Source organism: Accipiter gentilis, chromosome 12, assembly GCF_929443795.1.
Source record: "Accipiter gentilis chromosome 12, bAccGen1.1, whole genome shotgun sequence".
Taxonomy (NCBI): Eukaryota; Metazoa; Chordata; class Aves; order Accipitriformes; family Accipitridae; genus Astur; species Astur gentilis.
This window is the reverse complement of record NC_064891.1, coordinates 26539654-26563661: the sequence shown is the minus strand read 5'-3', so window position 1 is coordinate 26563661 and position 24008 is coordinate 26539654. Positions and strand designations below refer to the sequence as shown.

The following is a 24008-nucleotide window of genomic DNA, read 5'->3' as shown; positions in this document are numbered from 1 at the left end:
AACCCTGCCCCTAATAGAGCAGGATCACTTCCTGCACAAATTACTTTAGTAGCTTCCTTAATATACAAGCCACTTATTATGGAATTAAATAAAAGCAAGTAAGATGATTCATATTCCAACTTCTCTGCATACCTGGACCCACAGTTTGCTTTTCACATTAAAATAACAAAACCTCATAAGAACCTGCCAAACAACACTGTTCTGGACTACCTTCTTTTGGATTACCTACACACAGTCATCTTCTGCTGGAACAGGTTCTGAAGACAGATTGGCACATAATGTATGGACCTACTGGGGCAAGGCCAAAGGGGACAGATTGTGTGTGGAACACAAAACCTCTGAGGAGAGGTCCAACAAATGGTATTATTTAGTTTAAATTAAGATTTGTGGAAGTGGACTGGAAGGACACAGTAAGTCTTCAGGGTCAAACTGCAGCTGTGACAAAACCAGAAGGGAACCAGAAATGAGGTTGGTACCAGTAATGCCATGAGCCGACAGAGTCTTTGTACAGACTGGCTGCTCAGCCTTCAGCAGAACATTCGTTTTATTCTCCTTTTCATTCTGAATGTTGGTCAGACCTTGGCAAAGAGCAAAAAACTAGTCCTAGACCTGGGTTTGTGTGACTGGTACCCCCTGCTCCTGACCACTGGTAATGTGGTTAGCGTAACTAACACCATTTTATAATGCAAGCAGCCATTCTCTGTGACCAAGTGAGTCACATATTCATTCCCTTTCCCCTCAATTCTCAGGCCCTGAAGGTCCTGTGAACCAAGTAGACAAACCAAACAGATTTCTTCTTCCCCTCACTACTGGCATCAAGATTCCTGGGCACCAGGCCAATTACTCCCTTCCTTACTGGCCCTGAAGGTCTCAGGCACCCAGACAACCAGGTGGTGGTAATGACCCTGTCACAGAACAGGGAAGCCTACCAGCACACAGAGCACTGTCTATGAAATCAAGGAGTTACAAGTCTTAAGCGAGGAACTTGGACAGAAACTGCTGCTGGACAGCGAGACCTGTGACACACACACCCCCACCCCCACCCCCCCCGCCAGTGACCAGGGATGCCTCCACTGATCTGCTTCCTCCAAGGATTAAGTGAATGACTCATTCTTTTATATGATTTTTGAGTCTAGATTATGATTGCTATATTGATAAAGCAAACCATGTGTTAAGATCTGACCCAATCTGCAGAGGGTCTAGGCGATTAGAAATTATAAATTGTATTACAAATACTGTACTACGCTACTTATAAAATTGTATTACACTGATTCTGCTTACAGAAACCCTGTGCTATTCTGATTATAAATTCTACGCTATGCTAATCAAAAAACCCTGTTAGGTAAATAAAGCTTTAATTGTAACTACAATTTAGTGCCATCATCATTCTGCCAAGGATCCCTAAAAGAAACTGCCTGTCCCCTTAGCATCAGGTGACAGTTCAGAAGCAAGAACCTTTAAGTTCTTGGCAGTATGTTCCACAACAGCACTATTTCCTTATTTAGCTCTGGGTTAACACCATACCTGTGTGACATACTGAGCCGGAAGGACTGCATACCCGACGTTTCCTGTGCCAGGTGCTGGTGCCAGTACAGTGCCTGGTGGGAGGTTAGTGAGGTTGGGCTGTATCTGTGGCAGTGGAGTGGCTGGCATAATAAGTCTTTGTTGGGGCTGACTCGTAGTAACTATCTGGGAAGTTGGGTTGATCGGTTTGGGCACCACCTGGAGGGAAAACAGGTCTTTATGAAATCATTGTTTTGTTGATTCAGAATGTACTTTTATTAATAGACCATTTCATTACAGTGCTGAAACTGGACTTTTTTTCCCTCCAGCCAAAATAAATCAGGAATATGCCTTTTACATTTAGCTCACCTGTTTCACAGTCTGCGCTGGCACTATGGGAACAGACATCCGCACTGGGGTCGCGTTCACCACCACTGGCTTTGCTAGCATCAAGAAACAAAACCACATTAGCACACATTATTCACTCAAAGTCCACAGTTCAGTCCTCCAGACTTTCATACGTGCATAACGCAAAGGTACTTAGTACTGCAACTATGTCCTGAGATCAATTTACCAAACTCACGGCACATAACACTGAAGTCTAAATAACACCTTTGTAAACAAGTATTTGGCACAAGAGTGTGTGCACACGTTTCACAGCAATGGCTTAAAAACCAGCTTGGGTTCAGAGCTCCTCTGGACACTGGATTTCCCTTGGCAAGAGGAAAGTACAAAAAACACAGCTTAGTTTGAAATCTTTTATTCCATCCCAGCTCTAGAAAGCATGGACAGAAACATCTGGTGCTTCTAAAGCATTTTACATGGAAGGATCTTCACGTTGCAGGAGTTTTGGCAATATGTTTGTGGGCTGCCCTGTCTTCATACTTTTTATACAGAGGATCTGGGACATGCCACGAGTCACCCACAAAGCCGGTAAACTAGGGAAAACCAACCTAAAATGCTCCAAGAATTCAGGCCCAACTACAAAGCAATTTGACATAGAGGACCATTTCCACAGACAAACCAAAGGTAACAGTAGAATATGAAAACCAAGTACATCTTGTAGTCTTCATAGATCTCTTATGTACTCATTTTAATCCTTACAAAACAAACACAAAAAACCCCCCAAGAAAGTTATTTCAGACAATATATTAGCACAAGCACTTACCCTGTTGAAGAGGCTGTGTATTCGTACTTTGATTTTGACTGGCCGATTGCGTTGAACTATTTGCTGTTGTGGCAGTAACGAGTCTGACATAATGGAACTTGCTTCCAGGTACCTGAATCTGCTGAACATTGGGTGCAGTTGCCAAGGGAATAATTGTCTTAAATTGAGATGTACCCACTCCTCCTACAGTAATGGTCTGCACTGCTGATTTCACAGCCTGTTAAGCCAACACAGACAGCACAAAGTTACTTGTACAAAGGCAGAAAGAACATCAGTGTGTTTATTCCTCAATTTGTTAGTGAGCAACTCTTTACTTCATTTGTATCCTTGAGAAGCAAGTCAGTTATCCCCATTTTTGCTTTCAAGAGTAAAACAGATGCGAAGAGATTAAATGCCTCTCAACAGCTCAGAGCAAACTCAGTTCCATTTTCAATGCTCTACACCAAACCCCAGAGCAAACTAATATTTACATGAGTAGGGTGACTCAGTCCACTTCCCCAGATACAATGTCTGCCAAAACCACTTCAGGTGACAACAGAGAACATTGCTCAGTTTGTATTCAGAATCAAGCAATGAACAAACCTAGAAATATTCCTACTAATACAAACATGCTGTAAGAATTTGCAGAACTGTTCATGCTGGACTGTGGCATGATTTATCTCTGGGTGTACAGTTACATCCTGTTAAGACAGTTTGCAATTAATACACAGAGATCACTCTGCAGCCCTTGAGAAAGAAATGGAACAATAGCTGAAGATATGAGAAAGAGGGCACAAGCTGTGAAACAAAAGCAGCAAGAACAATGAAGATTAACAAAACAAATTTATTCAGAAAAAAAGCAAAAAGGGAAAAGAAAGGGAGTTTGGTAGATCTGTGCTACCTCACAGCTGGAATAAAGGTACATCTGGAATTTGCAAGATTTCATCTTTCCAATTTCTCTCAAACTACAAACTGGTAACAAGCAAGTGTTTATTTTATTTATACATATTCGTAAGTGTACCAGTTTGATAACAGCCTCTTTTTCCAGCCTTGCTGACAACCTCAAACCTTGGTTTATTCCTCCTTTTTCTCCTTCCATCTAACTTCTTTTGGAGCTCAGCTTTTCATTCTTAGTATCTTTTAATATCAATATTAAATGTATCATTGTCCTTGGCATTAAGTTTCAGTATTAAATTTTGTTGATAGTATGATGTGACTTCTTATTAAAACATTTTCCCAGCTCCCCAGCTTTCAGCAACTATACAGATGAAATCTCAATTTGCACATATGTCACTGGAAATATAAGCCTGGTCTTTTAAGAGGTGTTTTCTTGAGAATTTTTTTTTTTTTAATATACTGAAACCTCAACAAGCCAGAGCAATTCAAAATAAGCACTATCTGCAAGCACAGTCACAGCCTAACTGTTATCAAAGGGAGACCAGCATGGGCAAAGTTCCCTCTAGCACACAAATTAGTGGCTGCCATCCAAGGACAACTGGGAAAATTGTAAAATTCAAGTGACAGTTCTTCTAAGTGCATGTACTTGAGCCCAGTGATGACAGGTGAAACCCTTTTGTTGTGTCAGACAGCTCTCAATCAGAACTCAGTACATGTACCACACAGCCATCTCCGTTTTGTCACTTAGGGTGCCTGCATTAGAGTGACATAACCTTTTAACAACTGTTTCAAAAAGACAGTTTTGCCAGTTCTACTCTGGAAAAAAAATTCAAATCATGCTATTGTCCACATCTACATATCAGAATTCAATTTATCACCTGTATTGGTAAGACGAGACTGGCAAAATCTTTCCCAAGTCTCTGGTCTCGTGCTGTACATGCAGCTGTGTCCACTCCCTCCTACATCCACTCTAGTTATTTACACTCATATGCATCCCTTCATGTTTACCAAAACAGGAATACAGACATTAAGATAGAAAAAGATTCCCCTAAGACTACAAAAGAGGAAAAAATAAGAACCATAGTTTGTAAGAAAGGTCAGCTTTGCATTGTTATTCATTAAAGCAAATCAATTTATCAAAGCTATTATGGAAAACCCTGATATTTTTCTAGAAATGAGACACAGGAAATTATTAATTTCTAATTCTATAGGTCTCAGACCATGGTGTCTTGCTTATGCAGACCTCTACCACAAGAACATGAACTCCATTGTTGCAAACCTCAGAAACACCTGGAAAGCAGCCCTAGATAGTGGCATGAAAACACTGGTAGAAGAGAGAGAACCACCCAAAGAACTCTTCCTCATGCCATAGGGAGCCTTTCAGATGACTTGGGAGATTCAGTATACAGGGATGAGAACTTGCACCAAGCAGGGCTTTCCAGGTTGGAAAGCTGCTTTCTAACAGCATGCCCTTGTATGGGCTTGCAATGGTTTGCACCCCTCAACAGAAGAAGCACATGCTCCTCAGGGCAACGCTTTTGCCAATTCTTAAGCAAACACCATTACAAGAATACCTTGGGACCGACCACTGCCAATTTGCGGTTCAACACTCCAGTTTCCCGCAAGCAATGAGACAAGAGACCGGCTAGAAGACAAAGGAAAGTCAGTCTGTACCTGGGCGGTTGTGTGGTTGACTATAGCCTTCCCAGGGGAGGAGGGTGCTGACTGCTGCACTGTGAGGATCTGCTGTCCTAACGCTACATTCAGTGGGACGCCCACCGTCTTCTGGGGGGAGTTAGGAGGCTGGGAGGCCACTGACACCACTGTTAGCTGCTTGGCAAAACAAAGAAGCAGTTTAAATCTCTGCACAGGATAAAAGACCCTGTACATATACATTCCCCTCCTTGTGAAAGTACAGTTCTCCATCAGTACAAAGAGTTCTTTCTGTGAACAAGGGTGCTGTATTTTATCAGAACTCACATGGGTCCAACTGTGCAACAACAGCACATAGACGTGTAAGAAACTTCAAGGCATTGCTGGTTTCCAGCACCAAAAGGCCCCTGCTGAAAGTTAGCACAGCTTATATTATTTGTTTGTTTCTTTCTCTCTTTTAAGTAAACTAGCCCACTGAAGCCTGAGCACTGTCGGGATAGAGAGCTGGGGGGGGGGGCAGGAAAAAAAAAAAAATCTCACCTTACACTACTCATTCAGCCAAAGTATAAGAACATTTGTATTTTCAAATCTACTTTCCAGATTCCCATAGAGATCCAGTCTTCTGACCACATTTCTGCAGAGTGCAGTGTTTGACTACTCTATTCTATATAGCCACACCCCTTCCAAGGTTGGTTTTCTACTTTTTGTTCTAAATTTCCTTCATGTTTTAAGAAAACTCCCAAATTTTGAAACCATTTGCTTTTAAAAGATACTTAGAATTACTTATCTACAGTAAATTCCTTAGGGTTACATCTTGAGTCTTTTCACCCCCACTTATTGTTAATTTTGATTCTAGATTTATATATTTTATTTTTTACTTCTTCCTCACATTGCTTCCCTCACTAATAATTCTCAGACACAAGTCCTTCACTCCATTTGTACAACATTACATAGCTAAAGCATGGCCTAAGAGAATTCTTCACTCTTAGGCTACTTTTTAAACATGATATTTAGTTTGCATGCACTATGCATCTTGCTTGCCCCCCGACTCTTCCTTTCTCCAGCAATATTCCTCTTCTCAAGACAATTTTATCAAATCTAAAATACAAGCATCATCATGACACTCGTCTGTAACACAGCTTATGATGGATGAGTTACCTTTTCTATGTATTGCCCACCTGTGCCAATCTCCAGCTCTGTACTTGTCAAGGACCATTGCAAACCTCATTTACTTCAGACGTGATTAGGGAAGACTAAATTATCTATGCAGTAGCAGGAAATGGTTAATAAGTGCTGACCTATTAACATCACTGAGGTCTCCTCTTAAACAGCCCATTGATATTTTATGAAGGCATTTAAAAAAAAAGATACTGTTTAAGCACTTGGCTAAGAGAGAACAGGCTGCTCTCGGAATGGATGCTTAGGGAATGGCAAGAAAAGGCAGGAATAAGAAATATGCATTACTACATTAGTTTACTTCAAACCACATTAAGAGAGCCAACTGCGAAAAAATCTAGCTCAGGCCATTACTGCAGAGCATTGTGATGTGCAGTAGAGACCCCGGAGCAGCAGGATCATAAACAGCTTGCAGCAGAGACACAGAGAGCTCCTGAATGGACCACTGTGCAGGAGGGATAGAAGGCTGCAGCCAGAATCAGGGCCTTACCTTATTAGGGGATTTGAGTGGCGAGATAGCTATTTTATTCGGTGTCTGTTGTGTTGTTGTACTCAAAGACGATCCAATGACTCCACTCTCAGAGATCGTTATTGTCTTTGGTGGTGTTCCTGGAGCAGACTGTGAAAGAACCCTACCTGTAAACAACAAAAATATCATCAGCTCAAGTTATCCCTGTTTACATTAATGTTTAAAGCAAAGTTTTCTCTGCATATCATCCAACTGATCCCTACTTCTGAGAGTATTACCTGGTAGGAAGGACATCGGCATTCTTTAAGTCAGGTTTAGCAACAAAAAAGAAAATAATTGGCATTATTGCAAATAAAAAAGACAGTTCATTCGTGCTTAAAAAAGCCAAAATGTACATTGAGCTTTCCATGACATTCAGCTGAAAATTCTTTACAGCCAGGACAGCATCCTGAGGTGCACAGCCCTCCAATACACCTGGGCTGTGCAAGCACCCAGCCAGCTCGCAGTTTCCTAGGAACTTCCTGGGCTGCTGCCAATGTGCAGAGAAACTGAGCATCTGAGGGGGGCTACTTCCTTTTAAAACCTCTGCCATCAGAAACGAGCTGTGTTACAGTGACCAAGAGAAAGGTGTTTGGTCTGTCTATGCTCAACTCTAAGGTGTTTTTTTGTTTGTTTTTCTTCCTTCTCTGTGTTGGTCGTTGTTTTTTTCACTGCCTAACAATATATGACGCTCCTGTGAAAATATGGGTGGTGGTGTAACGCTACAATCTATCTGCTTTTACAATGGCAAAAAAGGTTAAGCATCAAAACCAGCAGCTCCAAATCATGAAGTTGACCTTAGGAATATTGCAAAACTCCCAGAATGGAAAACAGATCTTTTCTTTTTTTTTTTTTCTTCATACTTTTAAGTTTCTTTCCAAAGAGTGCTTGACCACTGAGCTTTCCTCTGCTGCACTTTAGCTCAGACTCATTTCTGTCATAGCTTCTCTGTCACCCATTCTCTTGTACTACATTTATCAAAATAAGAAACAAACACGCACCAGCATAACTTTTCCATCCAAAGCCAACCAGTGGCATGACAATTAAGTCAACTACAACTAACACAAAAAAGCAACATCCTCACGGAAAGCCGTCTTCCTCTGAGGTCTACATGCTCTAAAATAACCTTCACTTTTGTGCAGCCTAAGTAACAGTGCAGATAATTGCCAGCAGCTGCTAAAGCCACATGCAACCTGAGAAGTGTCAGAATCTGTGGAAATTTTACTATCTACAGTATTTGATGCTTTGAGTTTGTTTTTCTCTGGTGACAGCTTTCCCTTTCTCACTACATCCCCTCTGCGTCCCTTGGCATCAGCTTCCTAAACAGAATCTGGCTGCTTATATTCACAAGTCTTTCAAATCTACAACTTCCACCTCAGTTTGCAGAAATTCCCAGGCAATTAAAAATATTTATCAGATTCATAAAAATACACATACGAAATCAAAATGCAACACACAAATGTTACACCTTCCCCAAAATGATGCCAGTCTCTCAAAGCCAGCGAGCTGTGCTGGCTGTTTGAGATGGCAAGAGGAAAGGCAGATGTTTAAAAATATTTCCCTCTCAATTAAAGAGGCATCTTTACCTCCTAGTGATGCTTCTCTCACAGGCTCAAGGACAGGGACTCCTGATTTTCCAATGTATTTATTTGAAAGCTAGAAGTTCGTTTATTTTGTAACGTATCTGCTTGTCAATATTATGTAGGCATGTTTTGATTTGGACATTTCCCTTCATTGTAGAGGCAGCAAACTTAAAAACATGCTCTTGTTAGTATTATTTTTGTTGTGGTTCCTTACAGTTTACCAATTTTCATGTATTGCCAAGATGAAAATATAATGCAGCTCCAAGGGGCTCCTTTCCAGGTTTTTAACATTTTTGAGTTGGGTTTTTTTTGTTTGCTTGTTTTTTCTTAAACAAACAGCTTAATTCAAATATTTATAAACACAGTGAAGCAATCTTCTTATTCACAGGTCTGTACATTTTGTAGGGAATCGTTTGAGAAAGGGGAGAAACTGGAGAGCGAGATGGGGAATCCCTCTTTCACTTGAAACATGAGTCAGGCTTCAGGGTGCATGCAGCCTGACAACTCAAGGAAAAGATTACATTTCAGTTACGTGCCATTCACTTGTATCTATCAAAGTTTTGAATATAGGAGACAGTTGCATTTATTTTTAAAACCAGCTCAAGTCCCAGTTCTGTAAAGGCTTAACACATTTGTTTATGTGAAAAAGGATTTTAGGCCTACTTGGGTTGGTCAATCTGGAACCAGTTGAAGGATACCTGCCAAAGCTCTAAAGACAACTCTGGCTTCCTACATTTGTCCTTTTGAGATAATTTATATGTCTCAGATGTTACCTGTGTACATGCAATGATGCATTTAGCAAGGGACACATCAGTCTTACTGCCATAACAAAGAAATGATTACACTGTGGGATTTTTTGTGGTTTTTTGTTTGGTTTTTTTTTTTTTAAAGGACACAAACATAGATTTGTTTTCCAAAGAGATGAACCATTTCTTATTTGCCTTAATTACTTTCTTAGACTCTTCTGCAATGCTTATTTTTGAAGTTGGTGAGGGACTTCACAGAAGCAACACAGCTTTATTCACTTTTTTCATGCAAACATTTTTTCTGTTATTTGCATGTATTACATTTAAGTCCAACTATAAGCAGATTAAAGTAATACAAGAGCATGTGTCTCCTTTTCCCCCTGTGTACTTACATAATGTATCTAGAAATACTTTCTATGAAGTAGCCTTTTCTCTGTCTGTGAGGTATTTTCTTCTCCTCCACAAAATGCAGAAAGTAAAAGCATCTTACAGTAAAAGCAAAATGATCAAACTCTACAATCATAAAGATAATTCTAAACGAGCAAAGTGTAAAGATACCAACAGACAGAAAAATTTCTAAAATCACCATCTCTTTGAACAGCCTTTATAAAATGGTAAAGCACAAGTCAAAGGAGTACAACCTGCAATGACTGGTGACACTTGAGTGGTCTGCCCTGTAACGGCTTTGCTATTGATTGGTTTTGCAAAGATCAGCTTGGTGATCACTGGGCCAGAAGTTGGGGTTCGGGTCTTCTTTGCAATCTGAAAGATGGAGGAAAAAAGATCTAAAGTAACTTGAGCATTTTGGATCTAAATTATTGTATTGTTAAATACATTAGAAAATAAAAAGGGCAATACTTGCACATATATAAACAGAAGAATAGCTGCTTATCTCGCATTTCACCTCCATTTCTCACTACGGAGAGAATTAGGGTATGATCCACGCCACTTTAGAAAACCAGCCACCAAAGTATGATAGCCAAATCCCTTACAGCTTTTTTGTAAGATAACTCTCTGTGCAAACACACCTCACCTTCAGGATGCTGAAATTACTTCTTACATGCCATTGGCCTATATGAAAATGTTAAAATTAAATACATAACTGTTAATATTTGAAGCTTTAAAAAAGTTACTTCTTTTTCAGCCAACCAGGACAAAACTTGTTCCTTGAGTGATTTAAATATGACAACTACAGTTCTGAAACATCTCTTGAGCTATTCTGACATAGCAGCACACTTTTATCCTGCAAATGGGAAAACAGCATTCTGCAACAGTTCTCAAAGTACATGGATCATCAGTCCCTGAAAGTTTTGGGTACTCACTAGACAAGAATGAATCAGTTGGCTACATCCAGGTACAAGGGGGTCTTTTTTTCCTTCTGTGATCCAGTCTCCTGAAACACAGCTGGACCAGGAATGTGTATGTACAATTCAATAAGACAGATCACTTCAACTTGAAATCTTTATAAGCAGGTTTTATAGTCTTAAAAGTCTTAAACAAGATTTCTTCCTCTTTTCCACACTGACAGCAGTTAACTACCAGATGCATTTATCCTAATAGTTTCTATATACTGGCATCCAGCCAGTGAATAGTTCAATTAAGAGCCTGACTTCTTTCAAAGACTGTTTTAACCTGCTGCCTGCAGATGTGGACTATTGCTAGGATTTTCCCCGAGCCCAAGCGAGCATACCAGAAGGCATTACTGAAGCCCTTACATTTACCCACCCCACAGGTCAGGCCCACACAGCCTCTCCACCACATGTACAGCCACATCCCATGGGCACCAGCCACCAACTCCAGCGGTATCAGAGAGGCACAACATTGTCATTCATGTGGGGAGCCACCCCTCAAAGGCAGAGAACCACCTTTGTTACTCAAGTAGCTAACTGGAGAAATCTCAGTGACATGAAAAGATACAGAGATGATAAGCTACTTTTAACAGCCCGAGAAAGTTGTGAGTGCTTAACTGAAGCAATTGAGTAGGCTGAATGTTATAGTTTCCTACACAAAACTCTATTTATAGAATTTGCTGACTGAAAACACCTCCTTTATAGTAGAGTAACACCAAAACATTCAAAGTATTCAGTAGCACATAACTAATTCCCCAGCTGCCCCACAAAGAGCAGACGTGAGGCTGTTTCAGCTCCCAGCAGCACACTCACAGCACGGCTGGGGAAGCCAGAGCTCCCCCCTGGTATGGCACTGGAGCCCTCCAGCCTCCCGTGGAAAGCAAACACTGCCTCTGCATGCCTGAGCTGTGCCCAGCCAAAGGAAGCCAGCAATGAGGAGCTCTGACACTGGGCAGTGTCAGAAAACAGACCTCATTTAAACGAGGCCATGTGCTGCTCCACAGTTACAGTACAAGGGTTCCTCCGAGGAAACCTACACCTCAGACCATTGAGAGGTGAAGGTCATTTGCCCAAATATGCTGTACCCAGGCCACATCAGCTGCTTTACAGGTGGCATACAATAGTCAAGGCTTAAAATGAAACAGAGAGGAAAAAACCCCACTCTTTTTGGAGATATATTAACTAAAGCCTTGAAACATAAAGGCTTGTTTGAAGAAGGAAGCTTCATTCCCATCCCAGTTTACAAATTTAACTCAAAGCCATTTTAACATTTCAAGGATTCAGTTCTCTTAGCACATACACAGCTGATAGATGAGCAGACATTTTATCAGTAAATTTTTTTGCAAATTTGCACACATTTTAATTTCTGATAAATTCCCCACATTTCACCTGCTTGATTTGAGATTTCCTTTCTGCTGAAATTAATCTTACCTTACAATAATACCTTATGGCAACTCAACTGCTATTGCTTTTACTCTCTGAAACGAGGGCAAAGTCTGGCTCATAACATGATCAACATCCAGCAGGAACAGCCAGCTCTGGACAGCGGCAGTCGTTTCCCAGTAACAGTCAATAAATGTGCTTAAATGACTTAAACGAGTACGTGTAAAATACTAGCTACCCATTAACATGAAGTATTTCAGAAAAAAATGTAAAACTCCCAAAACAATAGTTGGTCAACACAATAGCCCTGCTTCCCTCAGACTCAACTTGCAATATCCTCTTCAGATAAATTCCCCCCTGCTTTTTGGGTGAACTGTTTGTCTACAAAGAAGGAGGTCTAACAAATGTGTGAATCTTCTCAGGGCTTAGGAAACATGGCAAAAGTCAAATGTGGTTGGTTATAGGTGAGGAACAGCCCATAGCCCCCAAATGCAGGCAGTGCACTCCTGCTCTTACTTGCTGCCAAGCGAGCTTTTCTGAGGTTTTTGCGACTGGAGCTGATAACCCCAGCCACCTCTAAAAGCCTTCTAGGGATCAGTGGGAAACTAACTACCCATTTCAGTAGAGCCTGGAGAAGCCAGAGGGAATAATCAACATGCCAGACCGCCCCTTTGATGCTTCAGAAAGAGCAAGTTCTCTGGAGCCCTCTGCCATTGCCTGTACTCATCACAAGAAGCTTAACGTTATTCTCTGCCTATGTAAGTTAAGCATGCTTTCTGCAAGTTACTTTGAATTACACTGCAAAAATATCTCTTGGTGCAATAAGCTCTTCTGTAAGAAAATTATTATATTTAGAAACACACACCAACCTTCTCCCCCCTACAGAGATTTATCTCTCCCTAAAGAGATTTATCTGCAAGCATCTTTATTTAAAGGGTCAATTTATGTCTTCCTAAGCACCCTCCACTAAATAAGATGAACTAGCAAGTTTCTACTGCTGAACTTTGTTTTCAGCTGTCAAACAGTGTTCTATTCATACAGAAAAAGGCACATGCATACCTCATATTTACTGCTGGATTGAATACCCACATAGCCAGCTACCACAAAGGAGGTAACATACTAGAAATCCACTCCCTAGATGACTTCATGGGAGCTTGTCCATGTAGCCATGCCTTATCTAATTTATATTTGGCATAATATGAAAAATCAGGGACTCTAGAAATAGAAGAGGCAAACAGTACACTTCAGAGAAGATGAAGAAACCGAGCTAGGAATGGGAGTTTGCTCTGAGGTTTGGGAGTGTGTGAGGTCACTCTTCCATGATGAGAAGAAGCCACAATGATGGCTTAGCAGTTGTCTTGCCTTGGTAGCAACAATGCTATGGACACATAGATTTAACTGCTGAAGCGCAGAGCCAGTTACCACATCAAGACACATTCAAGTTAAACTAGCTTCGTGACAGCAATGGCGATGGGTCTGGACACCTGGTTGAGAGTCATCTGCAAGGCCAAACTCCTGCTTAGTGCACTTGGACTAAAGCAGTACACCAGCAGGCACATCACTGTTTTTAAGCCTGTACACAGGCAGGAGCCAGAGGCTGAAAGCAGATGTACTTGCCCAGTAGTTTTGTCCACACATCCGGGGCAGTGGTTTCAACTAAATTGGGACAAGCTGCCAAGGGACAGTAATAAACCTCTGGATATAGATGAAGCCCAAGGTCCTGCCACATTTACACCCCACAGCCTCATACTTCTAAAATTGTAATCAGAGAGGGAGCCAGATTCCAAGGAACATTTTGCTCAACTGTATCAATTATGACTTTTCTCAAGTGCTGAGACTTCAAATGTCACAATTACAGCAAGGCTAATTGAGTTTTTCTAATGACCTGCAAAGTCCCTATGAAAGTGAGGATGTGACAAAGAACTCTCTTCAGTTCTCCTTATCTAATCTTTTACTAATTCACTTTTCAGCACCAAGTCGACCTGCTGTGCTGCCTTGCATCTGAAATACCTGATTCACAAAAGACACAAGAGAGAAGTTACACAAGACCCTTGGGAGACAGAGAGGCATTCACAGCTTCCTTTTCCACTCACTGAAAGGTTAAGAGGCTTGGTTCTGGCCTGAGGATGATGGGGTAAATGCATGACTTCATTTTCTAAGCCAGGGACTCAAGACATGGATCACCTCCCCTGTCATTCATGATAGGGTAGACCATGAATCTCTTGCTTAGCCTCATATATCTGTCTTTCAGTATCTGTTAAGAAGCTTAGCTAGATTTGAGGCAGACAAGATATACCTTTCTGTTCTTTTTCAAACGCTGGAAAGTTTTTTTCAGAGAGTTTATCTAAACAAACTAAACATAATAAGCAGAAGCTACTCTTTCATAAAGGAGTAAAGCAGCATACACTCTGAATAAAGAGCAACAGGCATAGAGTTCTATTCAGTCTTCCTGAAAGCATGTAGAATTTATTTTTATAAAATGAAAATAATGGGAAAATGATCTTAAAATTTCCTGAACTTTAATAGCTCACTTTCTCTGAGGCAAATCCTAAGTTTCTAGACAGTAGCTAGAGGTAAATGGCATAAAATGGTAAATGCATCCACAGATGAAAGCGTGGGCCAAGAGCAGCATTGTATTTTTTTAATAGAAGGAATAAATGCAAAGGTTGAAAGCAACTGTGTGTCAATCAGTGAAGGAAATGGACAACAGTTGCAGCAACAAAATTGTTTTTAAGATGTTTCATTAACATAACTCACTTTACCTGTACTGTTTTTAATTGCTGGGTCTGCAAAACAGAAGACTGGGCTGCAGTGTTTATCAGCTGACTTCCTTGGGTCAAAGCTGAGACACCAACAACAGGTTTCACTTCTGACCGACCTCCAATAACAACTTTGATCTGCTGGCCTTGTACCTTGGAGTCTCCACCTTGGGCTTGGGATGTGGCCTTCTGTGCTTGCGGGAGCTGGCCATGGGGTAATGCTAAAACAATAGGTTGGCCAGACTTGCCCAAAGTTGTTACAATTAGCTTTTGCCCATCTGGTTTAATACTCTGATTGCCTATTTTAATATCAGCGGTCTTGTTCAGAATAATTTGATTGGCTGATATAGTGACGGGGGTCTGAGCACCAACTTTATGGAGGCCACTTGGAAAGGTAGGCTTTACTACTGCATTCACATCAGTTTTTGGGGTTGTGGTGTTCGCTGTTGTGTCGCCTGAGTGATTGCTGGGTGCAGTAACCGATTCTGTGGTGACTGCAGCTGTAGTCGTAGCTGAGGAGTCGCTGGTGGAACTTATGTTCACTATTTCTTCCAGTTCTGTTTCCATGGGAATAGAATCTCCCATTGGCGATGACACAATAACTGCCTCAATGCTGTCGTCTTCCACCAGAGTTATACCAGTGTCCATTATTTCCTCAGGAAGCAAGCTGTTGACTTCTGCTGAAACCACTTCCATTTTAGCAGTTGTGGCAGTGATGACCAGAGCAGGTACTGCAATAATATTTTAAAAAGTTATTGGCTTCCAGAAAGCATACATTTTCAAAGCTTTATGAATAGTATTACCAAAGAAGAAAATATAGTAGCAGAATTTTTTTCAGACTGAAGGTATTGTGCTTGCACAGGAGGTATATAATGAAAAAAATGTTTTCAAATCATAACACATTAAGCTGAATTTACTCTCAGTAAGAATTTATATCAAACCTCTTCAACATCATCCACTGAAGTCAGATCAAGGCACTGACTTGCTGCGGATTACCAGTCCACACTTGACAACACAGTACACAAAGAAGCAGTGTTCCCCCCACAAGATACAGGCACCTTGTTCAGACATTTAAGCTTACTGGAATATAAAGCAAGAGTTAAACAGCTTTAAAAAAATCCAACAGATGATAACAGCATTTCATATACATGTCAACATTGATTAGCAGGTTATCTTGCCTCAAGAGACTTGTTATCCATACCAGATTTAACAGGTTCATTTTTGCCAAATCCTCATTTTGGAAATCCCAGAAAAAACAAACAACTGTCTAGTCACGGGCTTTAACAACCCCACAAGCTCAATCAACAGCCCACCTACCCCAGGACTGAGCCAAAGCCCTGCCCTTGCAAGATGAACAAATAATTCCTCTATGCTGGCTGTGAAAAGAGCAGTTCTTTTTTTTTTTTTCCCCCTCAATACTCACAAGAAAATGTAATGGCCAAATTCATGATTAATTTGAAACGTGTTCTAAACACAAAACAAAGAACACCCCATGTGAAAGAGAACAGATTTTTTTTTTTTAAGCTGACTAATAAGACTGACCAATTTATATTAAAGAAAACTCAAACTACAGTGAGATTCAAAGCCAGGGTCACTTCCCACTTGAGAAATCTTAAAGACATTGCTGGAAATGGTCATATCTACCATTCCCAATAAAACCGTATCACTGTCAGAGGCTGAAAACAGATCAGCTTAATAAGGCATTTTCCCTACTTGCTGACCCCATCAGCATGCTTGGGCACTGGACAGGCAAGCACACTGCATGGGTATGGGTATATACTCTCGAGTACTCATTATAAGCTCAAGACGACAGTATCCTTGCAAATTCAGTTTCCTACTTGTTAGGAAAAGCATAGCGAGTTATTCATACTAAGCAACATTCATAATTAAGGAACTGTGCCACTAAAAACACTGACCAAATGCCAAGGTGACACCGATTCCTCCAGAGTCATTGTGGTTCCATTTTGCACAGCAGCTAACCAGAGAACAGCTGTATTTCACCCATGAGGTAAAAGGACAGGGAAAAAACCCTGCTATAATCTACCTAGTGTTTCCATGGTGAGCTCAGGAGGCTGTGCTGGAGCAGTCCATGGCCTTTCTGATCGTGAAGGGTGCAATCCTGATTACCCTAACCTCCCGAGTACAAGTCGTATCAAACTGCCATAATACTCAAGAAGCCCGAGCTGTGAAAGAACTTGTTCAGATGACCGACAGTCAAACTGACACACAGCTCACTTACTGGCAGGCATTTAAAGATACAAAGTTATCCGATGTCACTGCCAGAAATACCTGCTGTCAAAAGCATTTCTCCCAAAGTAATGTCAGTACAGCTTGCAGTGATGCCAGCCCTGGTAAGAAGCGCTAGACAAAACAGCTTACTCCTAAGGACACATTAGTAATAGTATCGCACTGCTGTCTTAAAGTCAAATTGGTTAACTGCATACAAGATTACACAAAAATAGGAATAGTAAAAGCAGACTTTTCAGCATGTGTTAATGCCACCAGCTCCTCCTGAACTATATTGGCTTTATTGTCTCCTCATCAACCTGCATGTGCTTGTGTCTTAGATCTTACAACTTTGAACTATTTTGGACAAAAAACCCCCTCATCATCCTGTTCTATACAGACAAGCACAAGGGGTTGGATCCAGAAGTTAGACTCCTAGGGTCAACCACAATCCAAATAATGATTGCCTCCATGTTTGAAAGGAGGGAATCATCTAAATCAGACAGTGGAAAAATCACCAGATTAGTAATGACAAATAATTTTAAGTTACTTGTTTTTGGTTTGCATTTGTACATGTTATTCCCTAAAAGGTCATTCTTAGTATCTTTTAACAGTATGACCATAACGTATTTACATATATTTAAGTAGTTATACAGTTCAACAGTTATTTATATTGTTCATTCTTACCATTTGGTTATGTTATAAAGCCATAAATGGTTACTAAATACCTATATGTAGTTGAAAGAATATTTATATTAAAATGCAGAGAGTCGGGGTTTTAAACAGCATTCTGACCTCAAACTAACCACCTGCAAGTCAGAATGCAGAAGGAAAAGAAACACACTACATTCAAAACTGACAAGTTAAAAGAAGAGAAACATTAAGCATGGTTACCGGATTAACAGTTTAAAGCCATCACATTGGAAAATGTTAGTTATTAGGTCTCATCATTTTACAGTTGGCTTTCATTAATGCGTTCAGGCTAGTGTCATCAACAATAGCAAGAAAAGAACCACAACACAACCCACTTGTTCCGTATCTTCATTGCTTATTGGATATGACTGAAAGGTACAGGAAATGCAACAATGAAAATCTCATCCTAGCTATATGAGAGGCTGCTGTCAAAGGCAGCTTCAACATCCCAGCAGATTTTACTTCTAGATATTTAGCCAGGATTTCTCAACAGTTCAGATGTTTATTTTTTTCTAATGTTTTTATACCAAACACGCAGTTTTTCCATTTTTCCAGCTCCTCTACTAAAGTGATTTCCAACAGTAAAAGCATGCCAACCTCTTAAGATTCTAAAAGCTTTAAGATCTTCAAGACAGAAGAATTGTTTTAACTATATAAAAAGACTTGAAGTTTCCTTTGTTGCAGCAATTATGCTTTGAGTCTCTTGATAATGCAAGAGCGGTACCTACACCCCCCCCCAAAAAAAGACGCATCAGTAAGCATTTACAGTTATTTAGCTCAAAACCTGAAGAAAAAGTCTAAACCAAAGCACACTAGCAGACTGGGGAACTCCACAAAAATTTTAGGATCAGATTACTACATAGATAATTTTAGCCTACAAAATAATGGCCATACAACTAAATTAAAAGCTCAAGAAGTTCACATAATGAAGATTTGTTTAGAAAAAAGACTGTCCCAGCATAGCTCAGGACACCCAACCAGCCAAATATATATAAAAAAGATTAAGGACTAAAGCATATCATCAGTGACGTCTTGGAGCAACAACTTTGAAAAATACAGAATACTGTTAGGAGGACAGGGAGAAAAGCTCATCTTGAGTGAGCCACCACTGATCATCTTACCCATAGCACAGATCTCTATGCTTGATATTCACAAAGAAGAGTCATAAAGGGTAAAGGAGATTTGTAACAAAGAGGATGAAGAATGCCATCATTGTTGGCAAAAATACAGAATGGTGTCTGACAGGTACCTCTGAACTTTGATCTATTTTTCCCTTTTCTGTCACTAGTATGTCAGTGCAGAACCTTTACGAAACTAAACAGTTAAAGTGTTGAGATTGATTACATCAACACCTTTGTTGGTAAAAACATGCAAAGCAGCCACACTAAACAGGAAAATCAAAAGAATCAATAAAATAAAGCACACCGATATGCAAACAAGTAAACAAAATGCAAGACGTAACAATGCCTGTATTTTACAGTAACTAACTGCATCTTACTACATCTCCAGAAATGCCCCCATTTCACTAAGATAAGAATAGCTAACCTTCCAGTCTGCAATCATGAACAGTTCAAGTGCAGCACTTACACGAGGATCTGTTAAGAAATCATCACCGAGGTTATGTACTGCAAGGAAACCTGTTCCAAAATTCAGATTACTGAGCAATTAAGGCTGCCGAGACCAACTTTACAGGATGTCCTGGGATGGTGCTGCATGTTAGCAAGATCATCACAATGAAGCAGCGGACGAAGGGACTCGTCACCATTTGTGGCCCCGTTAGCAGTCCCCTTCCTGTTCTCTTCTCAGTAGGCACAGGCCTGGTGGCACTCAGCCATGGGAAGACTCTGGTATAACTTGACAGGTTCAAGAACATCAGACCTGCCTTAAGTCATTCGCAACATTCATTTTAAACTAAATTCTGAAGCGTTGCTTTCACCAGAAAACAGGCAAATCGAATCAGTAACAGCTTTTGTATGAGCACCTATCTTGAAGTACAAAAACCCCCACCCCCAAATCAAAAGCTTCATTAAGTCCAACATAGCCCCTAAAATAGCAGGGATTCTCTTGGGATCTGTAAAACTGTTGTTGCATGCTAAACAAATGCTAAGTGAAACTAAGTATCTTTACCAGATACAGCAGCTAGTAGCTCTTTAAAGCTGGGCTAGATGCACACACTTGAGCATAGTATTATTAAGAGCCAGCAAGAGGAAGTACTTTGAACTTCCTGAGCTAGGAACTGCAAAAACCCTTAAAAAGAAGGATGAGGAACAATGAAACACCACAAAAAATCCCTACCCTGAAGAAGTCACCACTGGGTGATTGTCCAGGAGAAAAATCACATATGTGAAACTAGTTACTACATCACTAACCACAAGAAGATGGAAATATAACCATATATTCATTATTTCAATTTTCTTCCTGAGGGATGTAATGCAGGATACAGTTTTGCAGCTCCCCAAAAACAGAGAATCAGAATCCTTGCATTAACGGACTTAGGAGCATCTCTACACACCCTTGGTGCTTCAAAAGGCCAAGTCTTTGGAAAGCCAAATATCAATAAAGTTAAGACATTATTAGCTTTTAAGAGAATCAAGGCATATGCCTAATAATTTGCAAAGTGTAAGGGAGAACACCAATAGTTGCAGTATCTTTCAAGGGTTTACTAAACCAGGTGGGCAGGAATGAGGCTGGAAACTAGGGTCAGGCGAATGGCAGAAAAGTAATAGTGGACAACCTAACAGGTAATTGTTTACCACAAGTGCAATGGATTCTAAATGCAAATGTATGGGGGAAAGCCAAAAGAATACAGTATCAGCAGTTAGCCAATACAAAAAGGATAACACATGGTATTTCCTTTGCCGACATAAAAATGTGGCAACACAGTCACTTCCGATACAAATAAAGGTGGAGTAGGGGACTATCGGCAGGCTATGGCTCAGATTTGAAGATTTAAAAACTCTAAACCCCCAGAATATTCTTATGACGTTATACTCATAAAATCAGCATATTTCTCTTAATTAGTAAAGGTTTAAAAACATCATTTATTTAATTCCTAAATCCATTCATTACAACAAAGGCAAGAGTAGGAGGAAGTAGGGGAAATACAGAATGGATCCTTGATGATTTATCTGAGAAGCATGAGGTGCTGTCAGCCATGCAATCAAAGTTTAGGTGCTTACATGCTTGTCAAATTTTTCAGCTTCTGCTTATCTGCCCTCTCCAATAGTGGCAATATGTAAACTCCAGAAGGCTGCTGACCTAAAAACCCCCTTTTTTTGGTATTAATACTTACAGATTAAACAGTTCAAAATTACCAGGCCTTGAGTAGATGGAAGATGCCACAAGAGATCCAAGTACGATCCAATGGGAACACTGCAGCAGCAATTCATTGACCTGCTACCATTCCCCTTCCTAATCTTCCAGCTCTTGGGATGGAGCATCTTGCAATTATTCAATCATGGAACAGTTACTAAACTCTCCATGCTGCTGTCATTGACATATAACACTACAAAATATTGACAAGGACAGTCAAAACACAATGAACCAAAAAAAAAATATCAGAGGAACAAACAGAAAATATTATTTGTAGACACGCTGGGAAACAAACAAACAAAAAAAGTATTTTAATTAAGTTTTAAAAAATTTGTGTCCTATTGTCTTCAAAACAGAAATGTTTTACCAACATATTGACATGAAACACACTGCCTTCACCACAAAAATCTTTAGTTGATCATACCCAAAGCTTTTGAAATTATGCATGCAACATGACCACATCTTCCTTCAGCTCAACTGTTGTTACAAATATACTTTTAGACTTAGCTATCCTGTGACCTGTAGCTGTTTTCTTCACATCAAAATTAATTCTCACACACAAGGAGTCACAGCATGCTACCACAGAAATTAGATTACACACACACACCAAGTACAAAAGCAATTTTTACAATCAAACTAAGAAAGACACGGTACATAAGCAAAAATCCCCATGAGTCACAGAGAACCTTTCAAGCAAAACAGAAGCTAGAGAGAAAGAGGAAAAAAGCCACAACTAAGTTTTGATGAAAGCAGCATGTCATACAAATTGGAAATGGTTGAATTACATTACACGTACGTGAGTGCATTGCTTGCTAGAAAACCAGCATTTTAAAACACTCAGACATTTAACTCAGAATTGGACAACCCCCTTTTCACCATAAGAAGAAAATACTACATTGCCCAAACATCCCATCAATTACAAAACAAGAGTAGTAAGCAAGAACATTCTACCCAATGTGAGGAACTAAGTAGTACTACTGAAAAAAACAAAACCAAACAAAACTTCAAGCACTCACCCAGAATCATTAGTATCTAGAAAACTAAACCACTTAAAAGGTCAAATTACTTTCCCATGCATGGCTCACAGCTGTTACCTAGCTCTCACATGCTGGTTAAATGCCCATTAAGAAGGGAGCAAAACCATACCATTTTACTCGTATTGGTCTGCATTTCAAACTGTGCACATTTCAAATTTGCACAGATATTTCAATCGTCAGTCAACACTTTCAGTATTTGCTATTTGTGGCTCACAGCAAGCCAAAACCTTAGATTTCCATGTCATTCTGAAGATGGACCAGGATCAGCAAGCTGATGATAAAATCTGCTTCTCAAGAACTACTCGGTGCCCTTTAAGAGTCTAATCCTCACCGGCGCTAAGTAAATTCCAGAGTGCACAGAAGAGCAAAGGCATTACTATTATGCGAATGCTGCCTGCCGATCTAACTGCAATGTTCTGCACAAGTAAAGAACCTTGATACGTGTATATTTTTCAAATGACTGGCATGTCCAGACTAAGAAGGAAGAAATAGACAAGTAATTAGGATAGACATTTATGCTCTGATTACCAACAAATGCATGCTGTCGACCACAGAAAGAGATTCCACACACATCTGTACATCCTGCTTCCCTCTTAAAAAGAAGTGTTGAAGGTCACTTTATCATGGTAAGGTTAAAGTCTTAAACACTGCTTGTTTTAGCACACACCTTACTTATAGCAACTTTCCAAGAAAGAACTGGAAATAGCATTCATTGCAGCAGAACCCTTCAAGGCAGTTCAGTTTGCTTTCTTTAACTGGAAACAACGTTCTACTTTCAAGCAGAGTTTCATGCAAACTAAAAATAAAATAGAAACCAAAAATCAGAACATTTCCCTTCACCCTTCCCTTGGTTTGCACACCCATTTCAGTCATCTTCACAACATACAGTAGCACAAAAGCTGAAAACCAAAACTGCACAGGTGTTCTTATGATCATTAAATACATTCTGAAGGTATTCACTGACATGAACAATCCAATATTTGGGTTTGTAGATTCCAGGCCCTTTACATTTAATGAAGCATTTTTAACTTTATGGTCTATGCAAACTTTGTGGTGAGAACAAAAAAAACCCAAACCCCTAAATTAACTTCAAATTATTTTATTTTCTGCAATGTTTAGGAAGCCAAAATTAAAGCATTAAGAATCTGAAGTTAAAATGTATATATGTAGTGAACTTAACTTGATTGAAAAAAACCAAGAAAACCAAACAACTGTGAAGAGTACTTATCACTAGGCCCAAGAAACAGATTTCAGCCTTTAAATATAGCTTGAAATAAAGGTCTTGCTTGCCAAATTCTGGATGTCTCTTGAATGCGGGGCTACAGAAGAATTGGAACACACAGCGATATCATACCAAGAACACTCTTAAAAACAACAAGCATGAAAACTGCCATCACAGGCTTGGTATTGAGTTCCCCACAGACTTTTAACAGTCTGTTGTCATATTGGGCACCTTTTAAGATAAGACTTGCTGCCAGCAACTTTAGCAAGAGTGCATTTTAGCACTGTAATCACAACAGAATTGTAACCTACCAATTTTATTGAGACTTTGCAAATCAGGAAGCACAATCATTTTGCAGTGCATGACACATACACTTCAGCAGCGCAGGTGTACATATAATAAAGTACAGGTACAATACATAAAGTTCATTCTAACAAAACCAAAACCACGAACAACACTGATTTCAGTGGGGTATTTCATTTAAAAAAATATGCTAACATGGTACAGAAAATAACTTTGTCCTAAAAAACTTAATTCCTTATGCGTCTTATGCAATCATATGATTATTTTCAAAGTTAGAACAACACAGAGATGAAAACCAGATAAAAATCTAAGACCATGAACTGCAATGCTTCAGCATAGTGCTGTCAAGATTCAGACAGCAGTGAAAGCCATTATGGCCACTACTATTTTTTGAACTTACCCTAGAAATCTAAGTTGGCTTTCTTCATTTTTGAGTCCAATGGAGCATTGAAAGAAAAGTAAAAATAGCTCAACAAACAGTTATGTTGCAGTGATTCACCAGAAAACATGC

The 24008-nt window shown here is 39.9% G+C and overlaps 1 protein-coding gene across 4 annotated transcripts in view; it reads right to left on the bottom strand.

Moving 5' to 3' along the window:
* The window catches only part of LIN54 (lin-54 DREAM MuvB core complex component), a 40738-nt gene that overhangs the window by 8787 nt on the left and 7943 nt on the right, over positions 1-24008 (bottom strand). For 2 of the 4 annotated variants that reach the window (XM_049815238.1, XM_049815239.1), the window contains exons 2-8: positions 14708-15435; positions 9855-9975; positions 6867-7012; positions 5222-5377; positions 2672-2888; positions 1873-1946; positions 1525-1722 (exon numbers count right to left, since the gene is read on the bottom strand). In XM_049815238.1, the coding sequence (XP_049671195.1) occupies positions 1525-1722; positions 1873-1946; positions 2672-2888; positions 5222-5377; positions 6867-7012; positions 9855-9975; positions 14708-15400 (1605 nt within the window). In that variant the 5' untranslated portion in view covers positions 15401-15435. Of the gene's footprint in view, positions 1-1524; positions 1723-1872; positions 1947-2671; positions 2889-5221; positions 5378-6866; positions 7013-9854; positions 9976-14707; positions 15436-15645; positions 18945-24008 lie in introns of those variants that run through there. The other 2 variants (XM_049815236.1, XM_049815240.1) reach the window with 2 other exon arrangements.